The sequence below is a fragment of the Oncorhynchus mykiss genome, chromosome 14 (assembly GCF_057628025.1).
Source record: "Oncorhynchus mykiss isolate SJ-2025 chromosome 14, ASM5762802v1, whole genome shotgun sequence".
Lineage (NCBI taxonomy): Eukaryota > Metazoa > Chordata > Actinopteri > Salmoniformes > Salmonidae > Oncorhynchus > Oncorhynchus mykiss.
In genome coordinates this window covers 16361303-16384277 of record NC_143035.1, presented here as the reverse complement: position 1 = coordinate 16384277, position 22975 = coordinate 16361303, and the positions used below count along the sequence as shown (strand labels likewise).

The following is a 22975-nucleotide window of genomic DNA, read 5'->3' as shown; positions in this document are numbered from 1 at the left end:
GTACGGGTAGGGATTAAATGGGTAATCAGAAGTTGCTCCATCCACTTTTTGACTTTTAAATGAATTATATGTACACATTGATTTTGAAAGATATAACTTATAAATAAATGCCGTAGTTCAACCGTCCCCATCAAAACCCCAAATTAACTGGTTTTATACAAAGTAAACGTAAACAAAAACTACATCGTTTTAACCATGTTTTGAGGCTATGATTTTGATATCATGGATGGTCAGTCCTTGCATCCAAAGCTATGTCTATGAATTTGTAAGTGGTTAAATTTCTCAAGCCCTATCCATAAGCTTTTTAGCGAAACAGGGGAAGGGAAAATGCTTTGTTACTGTTTCTACTGCTGATTCTCGATTTAAGGTTAGGGTTGGGTTTAGGGTAGGGATGTCACAAGGATACCGGATAGCACTAACTAAATGACAACGCTCTGCTCCTTCTGTTGTTGTGCGCAAAAGGCTTCCAAGCTAATTGAAACAAATGGGTGGGACGCTAAAGGTTGAATGAAGTTAAGAGGCCGAGGTATGACAAGGCACTTTCCGTACCGGAATTCCCCGCGTGAGATCAGTGTTGATCGACACTAGCTCGAACTGTTTCAGTCACTTCAAACATTGACCTTGACTTGCCTAGTTAAATCAAATAAAAAATACACATTGACCTCGATGACTGTGATATTTGAAGAGGGGCTTGTATTGAAGCCTGATTTTCTCGATAAAAAAATCCCCATAGCCTCGATCTATTCTATTACTATTTTATTATTAGTCTTAATAGCACTAGGCCTATAGTAGTGAGAGGGACAGATTCCATTAGTTCACGAGTTACCTACTTCTGTATAGCAGAATTCTAAGTTATAGGGGTATAGGCTAATACAAAGTCCATAATACACCTACATCACCATGCACCTTGTTTTAGTGCCTATAGACATATACGAAAGACTGTGTCCTAGCCTTGTTGGTCTACTTTGACTAAGCATTCTTGCAGTCATCATGAGTGAAACATGTTGGTTCCATGGCCTTAAACAAGACATGAGATACAATATGTTTCATAATAGGTCACTTTATTTATTATTTTTCAATATACAGTACCAGTCAAAAGTTTGGACACACCTACTCATGAAAGGGTTTTTCTTTATGTTTTACTATTATTCTACATTGTAGAATAATAGTGAAGACATCAAAACTATGAAATAACACATATGGAATCATGTAGTAACCAAAAAAAGTGTTAAGCGAATCAAAATATATTTTATATTTGAGATTCTTCAAAGTAGCCACCCTTTGCCTTGATGACAGCTTTGCACACTCTTGGCATTCTCTCAACCAGCTTCATGAGGTAGTCACCTGGAATGCATTTCAATAAACAGGTGTGCCTTGTTAAAAGTTAATTTGTGGATTTTCTTTCCTTCTTAATGCGTTTGGGCCCATCAGTTGTGTTGTGACAGAGTAGGGGTGGTATATAAAGGATAGCCCTATTTGGTAAAATACCAAGTCCACATTATTGCAAGAACAGCTCAAATAAGCAAAGACAAACAACAGTCCATCATTACTTTAAAACATGAAGGTCAGTCAATCCGGAAAATTTCAACAACTTTGAAAGCTTCTTCAAGTTCGGTCGCAAAAACCATCAAGCGGTATGATGAAACTGGCTCTCACGAGTTCTGCAACAGGAAAGTAAGAGCCAGAGTTACCGCTGCTGCAGAGGTTAAGTTCATTAGAGTTACCAGCCTCAGAAATTGCAGCCCAAATAAATGCTTCACAGAGTTCAAGTAACAGACACATCTCAACATCAACTATTCAGAGTAGACGGAGTGAATCAGGCCTTCATGGTTCAATTGCTGCAACAACAAAAAACACTAATAAAGGACACCAATAAGAAGAAATGACTTGCTTGGGCCATGTCTTTGTGAGACGTATAGTAGGCGAACGGATGATCTCCGCATGTGTTGTTCCCACCATGAAGCATGGAGGTGTGGTGGTGCTTTGCTGGTGGCACTGTCAGTGCTTTATTTAGAATTCAAGGCACCCTTAACCAGCATGGCTACCACAGCATTCTGCAGTGATACGCCATCCCATCTGGTTTGCGCTTAGTGGGACTATCATTTGTTTTTCAACAGGACAATGACCCAACACACCTTCAGGCTGTATACAAGCTATTTGACCAAGGAGAGTGATGGAGTGCTGCATCAGATGACCTGGCCTCCACAATCACCCGACCTCAATCCAATTGAGATGGTTTGAGATGAGTTGGACCACAGAGTGAAGCAAAAGCAGCCAACAAGTGCTCAGCATATGTGGGAACTCCTTCAAGACTGTTGGAAAAGCATTCCAGGTGAAGCTGGTTGAGAGAATGCCAGGAGAGTGCAAAGATGTCATCAAGGCAAACAGTGGCTACTTTGAAGACTCTAAAATCTCAAATATTTTTAGATTTGTTTAACACTTTTTTTTGGTTACTACATGATTCCATATGTGTTATTTCATACTTTTGTCTTCACTATTATGTCTTCACTATTATTTTACAATTTAGAAAATAGTAAAAAATGAAGAAAAACCCTTGAATGAGTAGGTGTGTCCAAACTTTTGACTGGTACTGTATCTACCAATCGGTTACACACAATTGTATTCGTTTGTTATTCATTATTGTGCAGTAGCCTTGCCTATACGAAAATTATGACATTTGATCATTACACCTTTGCATTAGGCAATGTTCGATGCAACCTCAATCAGAAAATATGCAACCAACGTGAAGCGTCTGATGAAAGCTGTGTGAAATAGCGTTACTTTTCGTCTCATCCTGCTTTACTGCCTCTTAGTGGTGCTCCGTCACCTGATTCTGACGCATAGGTCCCATGACCGCTTTATCAAACAGTATATTTTTTTCCCCGGCGAGTTTGGTAATCCGTAGAACGCGCACGATGCTTCTAGAAACATGTTTTTTATAAACTAGATCAAATGTGTTTGTGGGTGTATTACTACGTTGTCATAATAATTCGTGGATCTCAACCGTCAAATCTCTGGATTATGACTGAATACATTTTTTGTTGTGCTTTTATAAATTATTGTTGTTACTCTGTGTCCAATTAATCTATCATTGTTGCCATAAAGCTTGAATGACCATGTTCATAGGCTAATTTAAGGTTATCCCATGGTTATCTTGATGAGTAATTGTCACTTTAGCAATAATGGTAGGGAAAAGGCGTAAGGTCATGGCTATAAGGGATTCTCCTAACCTGCTACGTTAATTATTCTAACCTTCTGTGTAAATTCTCCAACCCTGCTGCTACGAAAAGTCAAATCAAACAAAAAATGTAATCCGTCTAGTCAAAACCAAGATGTACGTAAAGTTGTAAATGAGCCACGTGTAAAGTTTTTCTTTCACCGCTAGGTGATAGCATTTCTCCACGAACCATGTGCCTAGTTTACTACATGGTGCAAGGCAGGGGACCTATTAACATGTGAAGATAATGCTGAGAAGTTCCTGCACATCTTGTTGCAGTTTTGCCTTCTTTTCCTGGCAAATTATTTATGTTAAAAATGGTATTGTCTGTCACTTAATTTTTTTAAATTTAGGAGACCCTCTTATCCAGAGCGATTTACAGTACATAGTATCCATAGTATCCAGAGCGATTTACAGTACATAGTAGTTAGTGCATACATTTTCCGTACTGGTCCCTTGGGTTAATCTCAACCACAACATTGGTGTTGCAAACTCCACGCTCTACCAACTGAGGCACACGGGGCCATTTTCATTGGAATAACCTCTATGGATATAATTTCATTTGCTGACATTATTCCTGTATTATGATACATTTTATGGCGCATTTATCAAAACAAAAAAAAGTTGACTGACAAGAAAGTGTCTTGTTGGATAGGGGCGGCAGGTAGCCTAGCGGTTAGAGAGTTGGACCGAAAGCTGACAAGGTAAACATCTGGCGTTCTGCCCCTGAACAAGGAAGTTAAACCCACTGTTTCTAGGCTGTCATTGAAAATAAGAATTTGTTCTTATCTGACTTGCCTAGTTAAGTAAAAATAATTTGAAAAATATGTTTTCTTTAAGAAAAAAATATTTTGGTAAAATATACTACCTGTTTTTATTGTTTTTCAATTCGACAGTAGTAGTGAGTATGTTTGCAGCTTGTTTGCAGAGCGACTGACATCTGTAAACAGTTTGCGCAATGGTTTGTTAATTTGGCTAATTAGTGCAGCCTATAAAACATGTGTGTTCCGGCCAGATGTGGAGAGCAATGCACTGCTCATTCGGACCCAAAATTTGAATTAGGTTTATTTTTCAACGAAAATGTGTTTAATTGATACCCGCTTCTAGGTAGGCTAAATAACCCATATGGATTTGGGCACATGGTTTGCCTTTCCACGTTATAGCAGAAGTAAAATTAAATTTAAAGCACTGTCAAATGTTTCAGCCAAGTGAGGCTATTTCATTCTTGCCTCTTGGTGCTGCACTTGCAATCCACTTGCATGCCAGGCTCAGTATCCGAATGGATGAAGAAGCACTTGTAGGCTACCTCGGGCATTTAGGCCTACGTCATTAAATTAAATGAGCGGAATATGAACATGAACATCAACCTGGAGCTGCTGCCTTTCACATTTCCCAACGCCCACTTGCAACACTGTATGGTATCTCTTTAACCACTCCGCTCTGACTCGAGGAGAGAGAGAAAAAATATCCCCCCCTTTTCTGGCAACCCTTCCTGGTGAGCATTGCATGCTTTTGCGACTGAGTAGTCTACCCGAGAGCAGAGCGCCGCGCAATAACAAACCCAGTCCTCCGCTCCGACTGCCAGGCGTAAAGAGGCATTTATCTCCTGGAAGCACCGCAAACGAGCAGAGAGAGCCCAGATACCCCGCACTCGGTTCGGACATGAGCCCGGGGATCCGGAGATGAGGCTCCGAAATGGCACCTTCCTAACGGTCGTATTGTTTGGTCTATGCGGACTCATTTCGCTCTCCTGGTACACGGCATTCAGCAATTCCAAAGGTAAGGTAGCCGCTATAACGCACCACGCGGCGGGGGTGGGTTGAGGCGTCTGCTATCGGAGACCCGAGCCTACACAATATATCGGTCTGATATCGTGTAGCGTTCACTTGCGTTTGTGTGTTTGGAAATAAGCTGCTGGTGTTGGTGTGTGATATTGGCATGTTGTTATCCTTCGACCGTGAAGAATAGGATAGAGTTTTCACCGGGTGGTACGGTCAGACCCTCTACCTTTGTCAAGCATTTTCCTTGCAGCTTTTGCTTACATTGAGCAGGTTATGTTGATAAATACATAATTCTAAAGGCCCCCAGGACAAGCGTTTTTATATTCATCAGCCTGCGCTTGCAGAGTGATATCTGGTATATTGTCCACTGTATAAACACAGCGTTGACATTATGAATCCGATTGCGCAAAGCGCGCATCTCAGGCATCAAGATTGAAACAAAGTAGCTGTAGATTATTCATGCTGATCCAATGTTTCTGTGTAGCTCTGGCTTTTAGAAAGGGTTCTCCCTGCAGACGTTTGCAACATTCGGCCACTTCAGCATCTAACGTTCTGGAATCGAATTGACTGGTGGTTGAACTTGCAAAATTCTACCTCTGCAACCTGCAAGGTGGCTGTGGATTGTGCATGCATGGATGGATTTTTTTCCCCTTTGTTTGTACATTTTATAGAGCTTTGTGGGCTTTGAAGTTGTTGTGCAAGAGGACCTGACCTTCCTAGGTTGATACTTCCATCAAAGTGCTGGCTGTTATAGTTATTGACAGTTCACACACATGTCTTTCATGGACCCCCCATGGCTTTGACAGCCTTACACTCCCCTTTGGTCCCTGCCAAATGTTCTCTACACTGAGAGGCTATAACAAACAAAATCACAACTATGTATGCATTCCTCTTCAGCGATTATTAGTCATCGAACTCTGCATAGAAGTACCTTGATAAAGTCTGTTCAACTAAATAGGGACGTGAAAGCCACTGTCTCTCACAATGTTGTTGGGAACTTTAATGTATGATGTCATGATTATCTATTTTTGTAATGATGAAAAATATCTTATAAAAATGTTGAAGAAAAAGAAAACATGTCATGAGGCCAATTCCCATAAGATTAGTACAATAGATCTGAAATCCAGCCGTTTCTCCCTGTTATAGTGCAGTGGCAAAATTCCCTGGACGTTGGTGCCACATTTCAGAGAAACCTGATAGGGTAATGACTCATGTCTATTTCTAGTTGGTTTCCCTCCAATGGAATCAACCCTTTAAAAAGCTTGAGATGATGCTTCTCGGGAGCTAACACAACATTAGCACCATAGTGGAAGTGCACCTGCACTGTGTTGGGTGTGTGTAGTTTACACCAGAGCTCTAGCTGGATGTAGGTTCATTTTTCATTCTGCTAGAGCCCTCCACACAAAGATGAATGTTTTCATGCCAAGCACATACTTTGGGGAATGTTTCTAGACACACTGCACATTTACCTTCCCAAATTGCCAGTTATTATCTAATAATAGCAGTCCTAATATAACAGTTAGATAATTGATCCTGGGGGTCTTTACACTTTCCTGATTGCTATGTTTAGGTTGTGCTACAGAGAGGATATGTTGGGCACAGAGAGTGAAGCATAGACTATAATGTGATGAAAGATGCATTCTGAAATCAATCAACTCCAACAAATTCCCTGTGTCATATCAAAATAATGACATACCTTCCCCAACAAATCTTCGATCACAAGGGGCAGGCAAGGAGTGGGAAGGTTGTGTGTGCAGTGTAGCTTATTAAGACTGTTAACATGCCTTATATTATGAGTTAATTGTGGAGAAACTGCGTCTCCTCCCTTCCTCTCTGCCCCCCCCCCCCCCCCCCCCCATGTTTCCTGTCAAGATATCATGCTCCTCATTATCACCATGGTTTCCTGTGGAAGGCCATATTTATGTCTCGTGCATCCTGTCTACAGTCATGTGTTGTTGACTGGGGTATGTGACTGAAATTGACTCCTGGACTGATGGCAATTAACTTGGGAGCGAAACAGGGAGAGATTGCACCGCTGTGTGTGTCAGTAAGTGTCTCGATGCGCCCCTCCGAGCCAGCCAGCACTTGGGCAAATTAATTCAGTCAAGCAAACAGCTAAACATGATTTCAGAAGCTTGTTTGATACATTTATTCCGCTGAGGGCTGTTTCAATCTATCTGTGCTTGCCGATTAACACTGCACTGAACCTTGCCACTCGTCAGATATCAATTTAATATCAACAGTGTCAGATAAGTCAATGTTTCCCAGGAATGAATGACTGGATTGAATAAGAAATTATTATTGATTACAATTATTGATACACAAATGCAGGTCAGTGAGTAAGTGAACAACGTATGTAATGGGTGGAAGAATGACTGAACATGAAGCCACAGGTTTCTCTATATACAACCCTAAACTAATTCAGTACATCTGAATTCTCATGAACAGACCTTTATCTTAAGCCTTTTCTTTTTGAAACACTAATTCTCTGTTTAGTTCCTCAAAGTGACTTTCTCTCTGATGCGACTTGGCCTATGGAATTCCCTGGAGCACGATGACTCTTGGGAGATGTGAAAGTTGGTTTGTCACTGATAGGCCACCACACACACACAAACACACAGTCTTGTACAACTAACCTTGTGGGGACACACAATTCAGTCCCATTCAAAATCCTATTTTCCCTAACCCATACCTTAACCCTAAAACCAACCCTAGCTCCTAACCCTTAACTTAATTCTAATCCTAACACTAATTCTAACCTTAATTGTGGTGTGGTGTGTAGGGACAAATGCTCGCTGCCTGCTAGACCTTTTTTTTTGCTCTCTCATGCTCTGTTTCACTTTTGATTGAGCTTTTGTTGTGGTTTTGTATAGGCTATTCTAATGTGGTCTCCAAACAGAATGTTGTAGAAAACAGAGACTGGTCTTATCAGGTAGCTCACTAGTCAGTGTCGTTTTCCAAGCTGTAGTACACCCATAATGTGTGCTCTGTGGATATTCATACTTGTCTTTGTCCACGCTTCAGTACACAAAGAAGAGTGGTGATTCTGAGAGCATTGGAACTTTGGATTGATCCTTTGTTCTTTTGTCCTCTACTCTTTCTCTCCCTCGTTCCAGTGGGATGCGTAGGGGCAGGTATCATGTTGCTCTGTACGTCTGAGGAAACATTGATAGTCCTCCACTGCGTTCAGAAGTCCCACACCGAGACCATGGCTAGATATGAGGGGAAACATGAGCCTGTGTGTGTGGACACAAACACCACCAGCAGGGAGAGACCGGGGTCTTCTTTTGGGAAACTGGGTAACCCAAGGATGTCGGTCAGTTTCATCAATACTGGGACAACGGCTTGCTAAAGAGGTGTGTGTGTGTGTGTGTGTGTGTGTTAGCGAGCTTCCAAATAAAAATACTTTATCATTAACATTCACATGCCTTTGATACAGCATCCTATCTTTCAAGTATTCAGTGTGGTTTCTTTTGTTAGAAGTTCTTTGAAGAAAAATAATGATTGAATGAAAAGAGAGGAAAAAAACACCTGTTGTGGAGGAGAACTAGACTGTTCTTTTGTGTGGGATGTTAAGGTGAACACGCAAATCAGTGGATGGTGGATCAGGTTAAATGTTTCAATAAATGCGTGTCGGGAAGCAGTTGTAAATGGTTAAATATAATGCAAAGGTGAGATGATGACTATTGCCAAACATGACTAATGACATGGTCTGTTCTCTTCCCACCTGGTCTCCAAGGAGACCAACCACAGGTCTTTACAATAAGGGGTAGAACTGCATTTTCTGTTGCATGTTTGGTGAGAGAACAGATACTGGTGAGGTAGGCTTTGTGTTCTCTAGTCTAGGTGTCACGTGAAGGTTGATCTTGTGGGTTCTAGCATACGGTGTAAATGTACAACTTTCTATCTCCTTCATAACGACCTGCAATGATCTTACACACTCAATCACAAACACGTCTTACACTTTGTCTGTGTTTGGCTTACCACACATAAGTGCCATTATTTACTGACAACGCTGGCAAGGATGTAGTTGGCAGCAGCTGGCACAACCAGCATGCCCTCTGCCCTGCCCCTAATCCACAGCCTGCCCACAGCAGGGCACAGAGAGCCAGACAAGGGGGGGAGGGAACTGTATACAAAATGTATGTGTGTGTGTACTGAATGGCTAGTATCACCCTCATGTCAGTCCATGCCTCATTTAGTTCCACTACCTCTAGTGAGCGTGCTAAAATTCACACTAGGCAGCTTGACTGTGAATATTGCTGTCCCAAGAGTTGTATATCTTACTGTATTGACTTGGAAGTAGAATGCTGTCCCATGTGTTGTAGATCTTACTGTTTTGACTTAGAAGCAGGTTAGAGTGAATTCTACTCTTTGGTAGGTTGTCCAGGTTTTGGTTTTGCCACACACTGCCACACTCACAGTTGCTCTTCCCCTGTCAAACAGCCCAAAGGCATGTGTGTGTGTGTGTGTGTGTCAGCCATCCATGTCCCCAATCCCTGACTTGTATGCAGACTGTGGTAACCTTGACAATAACTCTCGCCTTGCGGGGGTGGGTGGCCCTATATACACACACACACACACACACACACACACACACACACACACAGAGAGAGAGTCTGACGCTGGGGGCCGTTGTCATGAGGCTAGCCATAAAAGCATGCCCTATGAGTGGGTTTAAACTACACGCAGTGCAGAGTAAGAGGGGGGGAACCAAGTAAGAGGAAATGGTTTATGTTTTGTCTGAGTATTTATCTGAAGATTACATCTACTGAGCATTTCCTTTGTGCATTAATTGTATCTATGTTTACTTTGTGTATAAGACTAAACTGTCTTATTTCCGGCCATGCATCAAGGGGAGATTTCCGACCAGGGTAAATGGAAAGTACAGTGCCTTTAGAAAGTATTCATGTCCATTAACGTATTCCACGTTTTGTTAAGTCTAAATAAAACATTTATTAAATCATGTATTTTTTCTCTCCCTTCTACACACAATACCCCATAATGACAAAGTGAAAACGTGTTTAGAAATGTTTGCTAATTTATTGAAAATAAAATATTAATTTACATACAGTACTAGTCAAAAGTTTGGACACACCTACTCATTCAAATTAAATTAAATCAAATGTTATTTGTCACATGCGCCAAGTACAACCGGTGAATGTGAACAGTGAATGCTTACTTACAAGCCCTTAACCAACAATGCAGTTTTAAGAAAAATAAGTGTTAAGTAAAAAAATAAAAATAGGTTAAAAATAACATAGTTGGAGAGCAGCAGTAAAATAACAGTAGCGAGGCTATATACAGGGGGTACTGGTACAGAGTCAATGTGCAGGGGCACAGGTTAGTTGAAGTAATCTGTACATGTAGGTAGAGTTACAGTGACTATGCATTGATGGTAACCAGAGAGTAGCAGCATCGTAAAAGAGGGGGTGGGCGGTCTTATGGTTTGGGGGTAGAAGGTGTTAAGAAGCTTTTTTGACCTAGACTTGGCACTCCTGTACTGCTTGCTGTGCAGTAGCAGAGACAACAGTCTATGACTATGGTGGCAGGAGTCTTTGACAATTTTTAGGGCCTTCCTCTGACACTGCCTGGTATAGAGGTCCTGTATGGCAGGAAGCTTGGCCCCAGTGATGTACTGGGCCGTACGCACTACCCTCTGTAATGCCTTGCGGTCAGAGGCCGATCTATTTGCATAACAGGCAACCATTCAGGGATTTTCACTGATTTTTCTTTGTTTTTACTATTTTCTACATTGTAGAATAATAGTGAAGACATCAAAACTATGAAATAACACACATGGAATAATGTAGTAACCAAAAAAGTGTTAAACAAATCAATATATTTTTGATTCTTCAAAGTAGCCACTCTTTGCCTTGATGACAGCTTTACACACTCTTGGCATTTTCTCAATCAGCTTCACCTGGAATGCTTTTTCAACAGTCTTGAAGGAGTTCCCACATATGCTGAGCAATTGTTGGCCGCTTTTGCTTCACTCTGCGGTCCAACTCATCCCAAACCATCTTAATTGGGTTGAGGTCGGGTGATTGTGGAGACCAGGTCATCTGATGTAGCACGCCATCACTCTCCTTCTTGGTCAAATAGCCCTTACACAGCCTGGAGGTGTGTTGCGTCATTATCCTGTTGAAAAACTAATTATAGTCCCACTAAGCGCAAACCAGATGGGATGGCGTATCGCTGCAGAATGCTGTGGTAGCCATGCTGGTTAAGTGTGCCTTGAATTCTAAATAAATCACGGACAGTGTCACCAGCAAAGCACCACCACACCATCACACCTCCTCCTCCATGCTTCACAGTGGGAACCACACATGTGGAGATAATCTGTTCACCTACTCTGCGTCTCACAAAGACACGGCGGGTGGAACCAAAAATTTCAAATTTGTACTCATCAGACCAAAGGACAAATTTCCACCAGTTTAATGTCCATTGCTTGTGTTTCTTGGCCAAAGCAAGTCTCTTGGTCTTATTGGTGTCCTTTAGTAGTGGTTTCTTTGCAGCAATTCGACCATGAAGGCCCGGTTCACACAGTCTCCTCTGAACAGTAGATGTTGAGATGCGTCTGTTACTTGAACTCTGAAGCAATTATTTGGGCTGTAATTTCTGAGGCTGGTAACTCTAATGAACTTATCCTCTGCAGCAGAGGTAACTGGGTTTCCTATGGCAGTCCTCATGAGAGTCAGTTTCATCATTCCGCTTGATGGTTTTTGTGACTGCATATGAAGAAACTTTCAAAGTTCTTGACATTTTCCAGATTGACTGACCTTCATGTCTTAAAGTAATGATGGACTCTCATTTCTCTTTGGTTATTTGAGCTGTTCTTGCCATAATATGGACTTGGTCTTTTACCAAATAGGGTTATCTTCTGTACACCACCCCTACCTTGTCACAACACAACTGATTGTCTCAAACACATTAAGAAGAACATAAATTCCACACATTAACTTTTAAGAAGGCACACCTGTTAATTGAAATGCATTCCAGGTGACTACCTCATGAAGCTGGTTGAGAGAATGCCAAGAGTGTGCAAAGCTATCATCAAGGCAATAGGTGGCTACTTTGAAGAATCTCAAATATAAAATATATTTTGATTTGTTTTATACTTTTTTGGTTACTACATGATATGTGTTAGTTCATAGTTCTGATGTCTTCACTATTATTCTTCAATGTAGAAATAAAGAAAATCCGTGAATGAGTAGGTGTGTCCAAACTTTTGACTGGTGCAGCTGGAACAATCTTGATTTTTGGAACATCCGACTCACTCGGATGACACATCTGGTGCTCGACTAAAAACGAACATGTCTAGCACAGCAGCATGCCCAATAATACTTGGGAAGACATATTAATACTTTGAAGGGTGTCATGTGGGTCATTTGGTGGTACGAGATCTAGCTAAAGAAATTAAGAAGGAAAGAATCGAGTTGCTCTCTTATACGCCGGCACTATGATTTATTATGTCACAAGCCAACATTGCTGTAACGTTGATTCAAAGTTTTCGTCAGGGTTTCTTCTTGACAAGACAAACAGGTTTGACACGATCTACACACAGGAAGTACAAGTGGCCGGAGTTACTTTCCACCCAGGTGACTTTCTTTCCTAGTTGGTTAGGGGGGCAAGGCTCCCAATGCAGGAACTGACTTGTCCCTTCTAATTTGCAACAATGTTGTGCATCATCTGATCCGCCGTGTTTGTCACTCATTACACCAGCTGGCACGTGGCCAAAGGCCATATTATTGAAGACACACACACACACACACACACAAGCACGCTTACATCATAAAATAAACACTCCTCAAACAGATTGGGCATGTGCAGGTGGTGTTCATTGATAATTAAAGAGGCCGCTGTCTCGCCCTTGATATCCATATGGAGAAAAGTATGTGTGTGTGTGTGTGTGTGTGTGTGTGTGCACCCCAACACACACACACACAGAAATAGTAACGGGGAAATTTTGTGTCTGTGAAGCTGTATGCTAATTTGCTATGAGTAATAAACCTGGAACTAAGTCTATTTATGGGTGATTGTGTGATTCTCTATCTCTTTACTATATTGTGATTAAACATTGTTAATCAGGCTAGTGAAGGTGCAGGTGTCTCATCCAAGCACGAGGTGTCCAGTGTGTGGTCTAGAACACTGCCAGCCTACAACATGGCAGGCCTACTATCCCTCAGTGTGTGGTCTAGCACACTGCCAGCCTACAACATGGCAGGCCTACTATCCCTCAGTGTGTGTGTGGTCACAATACAGCTTGCTGCCAGTGATGTCAGGAGGACAGCATGTGAAGAATCTATCATTTCTCTCTCTCTCTCTGCATTTCTCTCTCTCTCTCTCTCTGTCTCTCTGTCTCTCTGTGTGTGTATCTCCTTGTCCCAAAGGTCTAGTAGGGGGAGAGACACGTTTACCCAGAGGGCATACTCTCCCAGTAGTTCTTTCTGGAAACTGTGTTCCTTCCTATCACTGACACGCAATGGCTTCCTCTCTCCTTCAGCTCCAAGCACCAACCACAGCACTGTTGGCACTCATGAAGGATGATGCATATGACAGTTAGAACAAATACAGAAGACTAAGTCAAAATGTGTACCAGTGTGTGGTGCAGCCAAGTCACCCATGATTCAAGTCAGTATTTGACGTTCATCCATGTCTTGAGGACTTTGGGAGATAACATGGAAATCAGCCACTAGGGGCAGCAGTGAGTGCTGTTAGCTTCAAGTAGGTTTTTCTCGGGCATTGTGGACGGGATGGCCGATGGCATGCATCTGCCTCCAATTCCAAATGTTGTAAATTCGAATCCACCATATTTTTGTTTTAAACATATCCCTTGCCTTCACAATTCGTAGTTAATGCCTGAACTTAACCCTACCTTAAACATGCAGAGTTAACGCCTTAACTTAACCTTAAACTCTTTGAAATTTGACATTTGAGAAACATGGATGAACGTTTAATTCTGATGTGAGACTGTGAGAGCCGGTAGAGCGGTGTGTCTGTTGTCTGCAGTTTGGTAAAGAGGATGAGAGACTATAGAAATGATACACATATATATATATATATATACACACACACATCGATCCTATTCAGCCTGATATCAAATTAATATGATTAGATAGACTCCTCACACGGTCACCCTCTGTCTACACATGTTTCATGGATCCTAAACTCGGACACCCAGAACTAAAAACGTAAGTAATTGTGTCAGATAATCGATTAGGTTATGAGGGAGACTTGTTAAACGTCTCCCCCCCCCCCCCCCCCCCCCGCCCCCTCTCGTTCTCTCTCTCCCTCTTTGCAAGTTATGGGAAAGTCTATGGGCCAAATGTCCCTTCCCCGATATTTGAGCACTTGCAACATTGTGATTTGTACAAATGACCAGTGACAAATCTGCGCACCAGAACAAAGTCCCTCATCAGTTTTGTCTTGTCATATCAGTGTTTGTTTGGTTTATCTTTGCAGTGGTGACAGAATTGACAGATTTTGTCAGGGTAGAGAATGGGCTGGATCAGACCAGTGGTGCAGAGATACAATTACGCCTGGTTCCCCTCACTGTTTTAGCCATCTGTTGTTGGAACACTGTTGTTCCACTCTGACATTTAGAGGAGAGTCAAGGATGAGTGTCTGAGGGAGTGACAGACTGAGGTAGTGATGGGTGTGTAATTGCCTATGGCACTCAGAGATTGCTATCGGTTGGCTCAACTTGTCTGTCTTGTGCTGGGCCTTTTATGGCATTTTGGGAGTTTTGGGATAGTTTGGCTGTGTGTGTGTTTGTGGATATCTGGGAAGGTTTACAGTACTTATTTATCGTTTGCGTACATACTGTAGCTGCTGCTCTAAACAAATGACATATAGTATTTTCCTTGCTATGTCTCTTTGCCATAAAAGCACTCTTATTTCCAATACTGTGTCATTTTCCTCTCCACCACCTCCTACACCGTAGAGGAGTTAGCTTGTTAGAGTGAGAGGAGGCGAGACTTCCTCGTTATCCTCCTGTGTGATCCGCTCTCTCACAAAGAGCCTTGATCCATAACTGGAAATGGTTAGCTTTTGTGTAACTGAGGAAAAACATGGTTTCTCCTGCTTGCTAGCTTTCTGTCGCTCTTTCCCCCTCTTGCTTTCTCGCTCGTTCTCTCTCTCTCGCACACAATCTCCTGCTCCATCTCCTGTTCTCTCTCCTGTTCTCTCTCTCTCTCTCGTTCTCTCGTTTGTTCTCTCCTATCTTCTGGGTTTGTGAGCCTCAGTTACTGCTGTTTCCCCACACTGACACTCTCTTAGTTAGTAGGGAATATTGTGTGTGTGCTACTGTGTGTGTGTGTGTGTGTGTGTTGTTGAATGGTGCACCGCATGGTTGTGTATAGGTAGTCATTATGGGCACGATCAGCAAAGAGGACCTGTCATGTTCAGTCATGTGAGCATGAAATGCATTCTGGGCTAGACGCCCACTTATACAATATGGCATTTGTGACGCACTGTCAGACACACACACGCACCACTCCAACCATGAAGACACGGGTACTTGTAACAGGCTTAGTTATGTTATGCTGTTCTGTGCTTTGATTCTTTAGTCCTGGGAGGGACAGTGACATCTTAGACGAGTCTAAACAAGCCTGTGCCAGAGGTATTATATCGCCCTGTCTCCTGTGTGTAATCAACGCATGTTAGGGGCACTCAGCCCGTGTCATCCCCATGCTCATACAACCTATTTGACTCTGCGCCAGCTTAGAAACAGTTCAACTCAGCCAACACGGACACCATTACTAGCTATGTTTCCATTTCCATTCCATTGTGACGTGTTCTTTTTTTTGTCGATGGATGCAACATATTCCTGCTAGAGTGCATTTCCATTTAACGACCTTGTGCCGATCAAAACAGCTGGACGTAATGACGTCACACCTAAAAACAAAACCTTTTTCGCAAAAAGCTACACTGTCGATTTAAAAATGTAGTGGTTGAAGTGTTTCCATTACCCATTTAGGCAAACTGCTCATGAATAAACAGCCTGTATGCCCTCACACCTGTTTCATGTCTCAGGTAGCCCGCGAAAGGCTATGACACTGCAACAGCAGTCAACAGCCATCTTAGTACAGAACATGGTGAAACTTGCCAGCCAACCAGAAAAAGAAAGGTGAAGCCCTACAGACAATCTTGAAAGTCAGGACAATCCTTGTCCTGTAAAGAAACATCATTTTTATACAATGGCTTGCGAAAGTATTCACCCCCCTTGGCGGTTTTCCTATTTTGTTGCCTTATAACCTGGAATTAAAATTTATTTTGGGGGGGTTTGTATTATTTGATTTACACAACATGCCTACCACTTTGAAGATGAAAAATATTTGTTATTGTGAAATAAACAAGAAATAAGACAAAAAACAGAACTTGAGCGTGCATAACTATTCACCCCCCCAAAGTCCATACTTTGTAGAGCCACCTTTTGCAGCAATTACAGCTGCAAGTCTCTTGGGGTATGTCTCTATACGCTTGACACATCTAGCCACTGGGATTTTTGCACATTCTTCAAGGCAAAACTGCTCCAGCTCCTTCAAGTTGGATGGGTTCCGCTGGTGTACAGCAATCTTTAAGTCATACCACAGATTCTCAATTGGATTGAGGTCTGGGCTTTGACTAGGCCATCCCAAGACATTGAAAAGTTTCCCCTTAAACCACGTGTTGCTTTAGAAGTATGCTTAGGGCCATTGTCCTGCTGGAAGGTGAACCTCCGTCCCAGTCTCAAATCTCTGGAAGACTAAAACAGGTTTCCCTCAAGAATTTCCCTGTATTTAGCGCCATCCTTCAATTCTGACCAGTTTCCGAGTCCCTGCCGCTGAAAAACCTCCCCACAGCATGTCGGGTGATGAGAGGTGTTGGGCTTGCGCAGACATAGCGTTTTCCTTGATGGCCCAAAAGCTCAATTTTAGTCTCATCTGACCAGAGTACCTTCTTCCATGTGTTTGGGGAGTCTCCCACATGCCTTTTGGCAAACACCTTTAAGCAATGGCTTTTTTTCTGGCCACTTCCATAAAGCCCAGCTCTGTGCTTAAAGTGGTCCTATGGACAGATACACCAATCCCCACTGTGGAGCTTTGCAGCTCATTCAGGGTTATCTTTGGTCTCTCTGTTGGCTTTCTGATTAATGCCCTCCTTGCCTGGAGGGCATTAATAATGAATTTAATGGTGTTCCGTCTGATGCTCAAGGTTTCGGATATGTTTTTTATAACCCAACCCTGATCTGTACTTCTCCACAACTTTGTCCCTGACCTGTTTGGAGGGCTCCTCGGTCTTCATGCTGCCGCTGTCTTGGTGGTGCCCCTTGCTTCTCGGTGTTGCAGACTCTGGGGCCTTTCAGAACAGGTGTAAATTTACTGAGATCATGTGACAGATCATGTGACACTTAGATTGCACACAGGTGGACTTTATTTAACCAATTGTGACACTTCGGAAGGTAATTGGTTGCACCAGATCTTATTTAGTGGCTCCATAGCAAAGGGGTGAATACATAAACACGCACCACTTTTCCGTTTTTTTATATTGTATACATTTTTGAAACTATTTGTTTTTTTTCACTTCACGAATTTGGAGTAATTTGTCCATTACATGAAATCCAAATAAAAATCCATTAGAGGTTGTAATGCAACAAAATAGGAAAAACAAAAACTGGGATGAATTCTTCTGCAAGATACTGTAGTTGAACAAGCATAGGCTTTTATTTTTTTTACCCCCTTTTTATGGTATCCAATTATTAGTAGTTACTGTCTGGTCGCTACAACTCCTGTATGGGCTCGGGAGAGACAAAGGTTGAGAGCCTCTGAAACACAACCCAACCAAGCCAATTGTGCGGCGCCCCATGGACCTCCCTGTCGCAGCCGGCTGTGACAGAACCTGGGCTCAAACCCAGAGTCTCCGGTGGCACTGCGACTGCGACACCCGGGAGGCCAGGCTTTTAGAATTTAATGTGGAGTGGGGCTTTATGTGATGAAATCACGTACCACAGATAACTTCAAAATGATATGGCAATCATCATTTATTTGAAAAATACTGTTTCAATTTTCATTTGTCGCAAAAAAACAAAAGAGAAATCCACTCCTGTCGAACTAATGAAAATGTTGTCGATCTTTAGGAACATTTCTTCTATATCTGCCGTTCCATTGCACATGTCGCAAATCTTTTTTTGTGACATTGCTTTTGTCAAATAAACCTGGGTCAATGGAAACCTGCCTACTGACTCAAAGCCAGCCTAGTTAGGCTAAAGACTAGAGCAAAAGAGCAAAAATTGATGCCATACTCATATAACCCCGTTGACTTAGAGCCAGTCTATAGATGCAGTGTAATGTCGCCAACATGGACCCCACACTCATATAACCCCATTGACTCGGAACCAGGCTAACCAGTGCAAGTGAGCAAAAATTGATGCCTTCCTCATCTACCTGGCACAGCCAGCCTAGATTACCTGCATCAGAGCCAAAAAGGACAATACAAGAGACTTTCGGTACAATCATGACTGACCTAAAGCGACATGGCTAAACTTTAACAAGTACTCTATGTACTCTATGTAGTGACATGGTGAGCCAAAATGGCTTCTTCATTGACACCTCCAGTGGCTTAGTGCCAACTTGCTGATTTTAACAGCAATTGTGAAACAATTGGGCATCAGCTGAGAGCAGGTGGGCATCAGCCGAGAGCAGGTGCAGCATAGACCCACCAGTCTCTACAAGCGGGATACATCTATCAAGGGGGAAACTGTCAAACATTTTAGACGATTTATAGTAGTGATATATAAAGAGATATCTAGCACACTCCCCCAATGCATGTGATCAAGCAGTCTGTCTCAATCACAAATTGATTTGTTACTCTAAATAATCATATCCCTTTGTCTGTATTATGTTTCCAACGTGTACTACTCCAATCAATTCCCCTGCTTACGTTTGTAACTGAGCGATACCTCGACCCAAAATGGCCGAATTCAAAGTCCACTGCTACTCATACAACTCCCTTAGATGGAGTTTCTTTTCCTCATATTCTGGGCTCGCTGATGCAATCTATCCTCCAAGTTGTCTGAGGGCTAATATAGGCTCCAAGATGACTGGATTGCTCTGTGTTAGAGGTGAGAGTGATGGCTCTCTTCTCTTTAGCAGCGAGATGACAGGTATGTTAATGAAACCTCGGCCAATCACGAGCCCCGGTAATAAGGTCTGAGTCACTAACAGCTCTTCCCAAACTCCCTAAATGAAAGGGAGAGAGGGAGGGGGGAAAGGGATATAAAGGAGCGATAGAAGAACAACGGGACATTATGGTGGGGAGGGAGAGAAGGTTAAAGAGAGCAGCAGGGAGGTCGAGAAAGAAAAAGGGGAATGATAGGGAACCAGTGAGAAGGAGCGAGAGAGGGAGAGATGGGAGTCTGTAAGACTGGCTCTAACCAGAATAGAAAGAGGAGTGGGAGGCCCCGGTGCACAACTGAGGACAAGTACATTAGTGTCTAGTTTGAGAAACAGACGCCTGACAAGTCCTCATTTGGCAGCTTCATTAAATACAGTGCCTTGCGAAAGTATTCGGCCCCCTTGAACTTTGCGACCTTTTCTCATATTTCAGGCTTCAAACATAAATATATAAAACTGTATTTTTTTGTGAAGAATCAACAACAAGTGGGACACAATCATGAAGTGGACCGACATTTATTGGATATTTCAAACTTTTTTAACAAATCAAAAACTGAAAAATTGGGCGTGCAAAATTATTCAGCCCCTTTACTTTCAGTGCAGCAAACTCTCTCCAGAAGTTCAGTGAGGATCTCTGAATGATCCAATGTTGACCTAAATGACTAATGATGATAAATACAATCCACCTGTGTGTAATCAAGTCTCCGTATAAATGCACCTGCACTGTGATAGTCTCAGAGGTCCGTTAAAAGCGCAGAGAGCATCATGAAGAACAAGGAACACACCAGGCAGGTCCGAGATACTGTTGTGAAGAAGTTTAAAGCCGGATTTGGATACAAAAATATTTCCCAAGCTTTAAACATCCCAAGGAGCACTGTGCAAGCGATAATATTGAAATGGAAGGAGTATCAGACCACTGCAAATCTACCAAGACCTGGCCGTCCCTCTATACTTTCAGCTCATACAAGGAGAAGACTGATCAGAGATGCAGCCAAGAGGCCCATGATCACTCTGGATGAACTGCAGAGATCTACAGCTGAGGTGGGAGACTCTGTCCATAGGACAACAATCAGTCGTATATTGCACAAATCTGGCCTTTATGGGAGAGTGGCAAGAAGAAAGCCATTTCTTAAAGATATCCATAAAAAGTGTTGTTTAAAGTTTGCCACAAGCCACCTGGGAGACACACCAAACATGTGGAAGAAGGTGCTCTGGTCAGATGAAACCAAAATTGAACTTTTTGGCAACAATGCAAAACGTTATGTTTGGCGTAAAAGCAACACAGCTGAACACACCATCCCCACTGTCAAACATGGTGGTGGCAGCATCATGGTTTGGGCCTGCTTTTCTTCAGCAGGGACAGGGAAGATGGTTAAAATTGATGGGAAGATGGATGGAGCCAAATACAGGACCATTCTGGAAGAAAACCTGATGGAGTCTGCAAAAGACCTGAGACTGGGATGGAGATTTGTCTTCCAACAAGACAATGATCCAAAACATAAAGCAAAATCTACAATGGAATGGTTCAAAAATATACATATCCAGGTGTTAGAATGGCCAAGTCAAAGTCCAGACCTGAATCCAATCGAGAATCTGTGGAAAGAACTGAAAACTGCTGTTCACAAATGCTCTCCATCCAACCTCACTGAGCTCGAGCTGTTTTGCAAGGAGGAATGGGGAAAAAAATTCAGTCTCTCGATGTGCAAAACTGATAGAGACATACCCCAAGTGACTTACAGCTGTAATCGCAGCAAAAGGTGGCGCTACAAAGTATTAACTTAAGAGGGCTGAATAATTTTGCACGCCCAATTTTTCAGTTTTTGATTTGTTAAAAAAGTTTTAAATATCCAATAAATGTCATTCCACTTCATGATTGTGTCCCACTTGTTGTTGATTCTTCACAAAAAAATACAGTTTTATATCTTTATGTTTGAAGCCTGAAATGTGGCAAAAGGTCGCAAAGTTCAAGGGGGCCGAATACTTTCGCAAGGCACTGTATATATATATATATATATATATATATATATACACACACACATGAGGTCGACCGATCAATAGGAATGGTCAATTAATTAGGGCCGATTTCAATTTTTCATAACAATCGGAAATCAGTATTTTTGGACACCGATTTGGCCGATTTAAAAAAATTATTATTATTATTATTATTTTTTTCACACCTTTATTGAACTAGGCAAGTCAGCTCGGGGATTCAATCTTGCAACCTTGCAGTTAACTAGTCCAACGCTCTAACCACCTGCCTCTCATAGCACTCCATGAGGAGCCTGCCTGTTACGCGAATGCAGTAAGAAGCCAAGATAGGTTGCTAGCTAGCATTAAACCTATCTTGTAAAAAACAATCAATCAATCATAATCACTAGTTAATCTAACGTGTCCTGCGTTGCATATAATTGATGCGGTGCACATTCGAGAAAAAGGACTGACATTGCTCCAACGTGTACCTAACCATAAACATCAATGCCTTTCTTAAAATCAATACAGAGAGGTATATATTTTAAACCTGCATATTTAGCTGAAAGAAATCCAGGTTAGCAGGCAATATTAACCAGGTGAAATTGTGGCACTTCTTTTGCGCTCATTGCACGCAGAGTCAGGGTATATGCAACAGTTTGGGCCGCCTGGCTCGTTGCGAACTAATTTGCCAGAATTGTATGTAATTATGACATAACATTGAAGGTTGTACAATGTAACAGCAATATTTAGACTTAGGGATGCCACCCGTTAGATAAAATACGGAACGGTTCCATATTTCACTGAAATAATAAACGTTTTGTTTTCGAAATTATAGTTTCCGGATTCGACCATATTAATGACCAAAGGCTCAAATTTCTGTGTGCTATTATGTTCTAATTAAATCTATGATTTGATATTTGATAGAACAGTCTGACTGAGCGATGGTAGGCAGCAGCGGGCTTGTAAGCATTCATTCAAACAGCACTTTTGTGCGTTTTGCCAGCAGCTCTTCGCAACGCTTGAAGCATTGAGCTGTTTATGACTTCAAGCCAATCAACTCCCGAGATTAGGCTGGTGTAACTGATGTGAAATGGCTAGCTACTTAGCAGGCTGCGCGCTAATAGCGTTTCAAACGTCACTCGCTCTGAGACTTTGAGTAGTTGTTTCCCTTGCTCTGCAAGTTTGAGCCCAGGCAGGGGCGAGGAGAGGGACGGAAGCTATACTGTTACACTGGCAATACTAAAGTGCCTATAAGAACATCCAATAGTCAAAGGTATATGAAATACAAATCGTATAGAGAGAAATAGTCCTATAAATACTATATTAACTACCACCTAAAACCTCTTACCTTGGAATATTGAAGTCTCATGTTAAAAGGAACCATCAGCTTTCATATGTTCTCATGTTCTGAGCAAGGAACTTAAACGTGAGCTTTTTTACATATTGCACTTTTTACATATTGCACTTTTGCTTTCTTCTCCAACACTTTGTTTTTGCATTATTTAAACCAAATTGAACAAGTTTCATTATTTATTTGAGGCTAAATTGATTTCTATTGATGTATTATATTAAGTTAAAATAAGTGTTCATTCAGTATTGTTGTAATTGTCATTATTACAAAGAAAGAAAGAAAGAAATTGTCCAATTCATCGGTATTGGCTTTTTTTGGTCCTCCAATAATCAGTATCGGTATCGGTGTTGAAAAATCATAATCGGTCGACCTCATATATATATATATATATATATATATATATATATATATATATATATATATATATATATATATATATATATATATATATATATATATATATATATATATATATATATATATATATACACAAAAACAT

At 41.7% G+C, this 22975-nt stretch overlaps 1 protein-coding gene across 1 annotated transcript in view; it reads left to right on the top strand.

The window, feature by feature from the left end:
* The first annotated feature begins 4451 nt into the window (after nucleotides 1–4451).
* Nucleotides 4452–22975, top strand: part of LOC110488910 (alpha-1,3-mannosyl-glycoprotein 4-beta-N-acetylglucosaminyltransferase B) — a 164343-nt gene continuing 145819 nt past the window's right edge. The window contains exon 1 of the mRNA XM_036943037.2: nucleotides 4452–4996. Within this exon, the coding sequence (XP_036798932.1) occupies nucleotides 4900–4996 (97 nt within the window). The 5' untranslated portion in view covers nucleotides 4452–4899. The remainder of the gene's footprint in view (nucleotides 4997–22975) is intronic.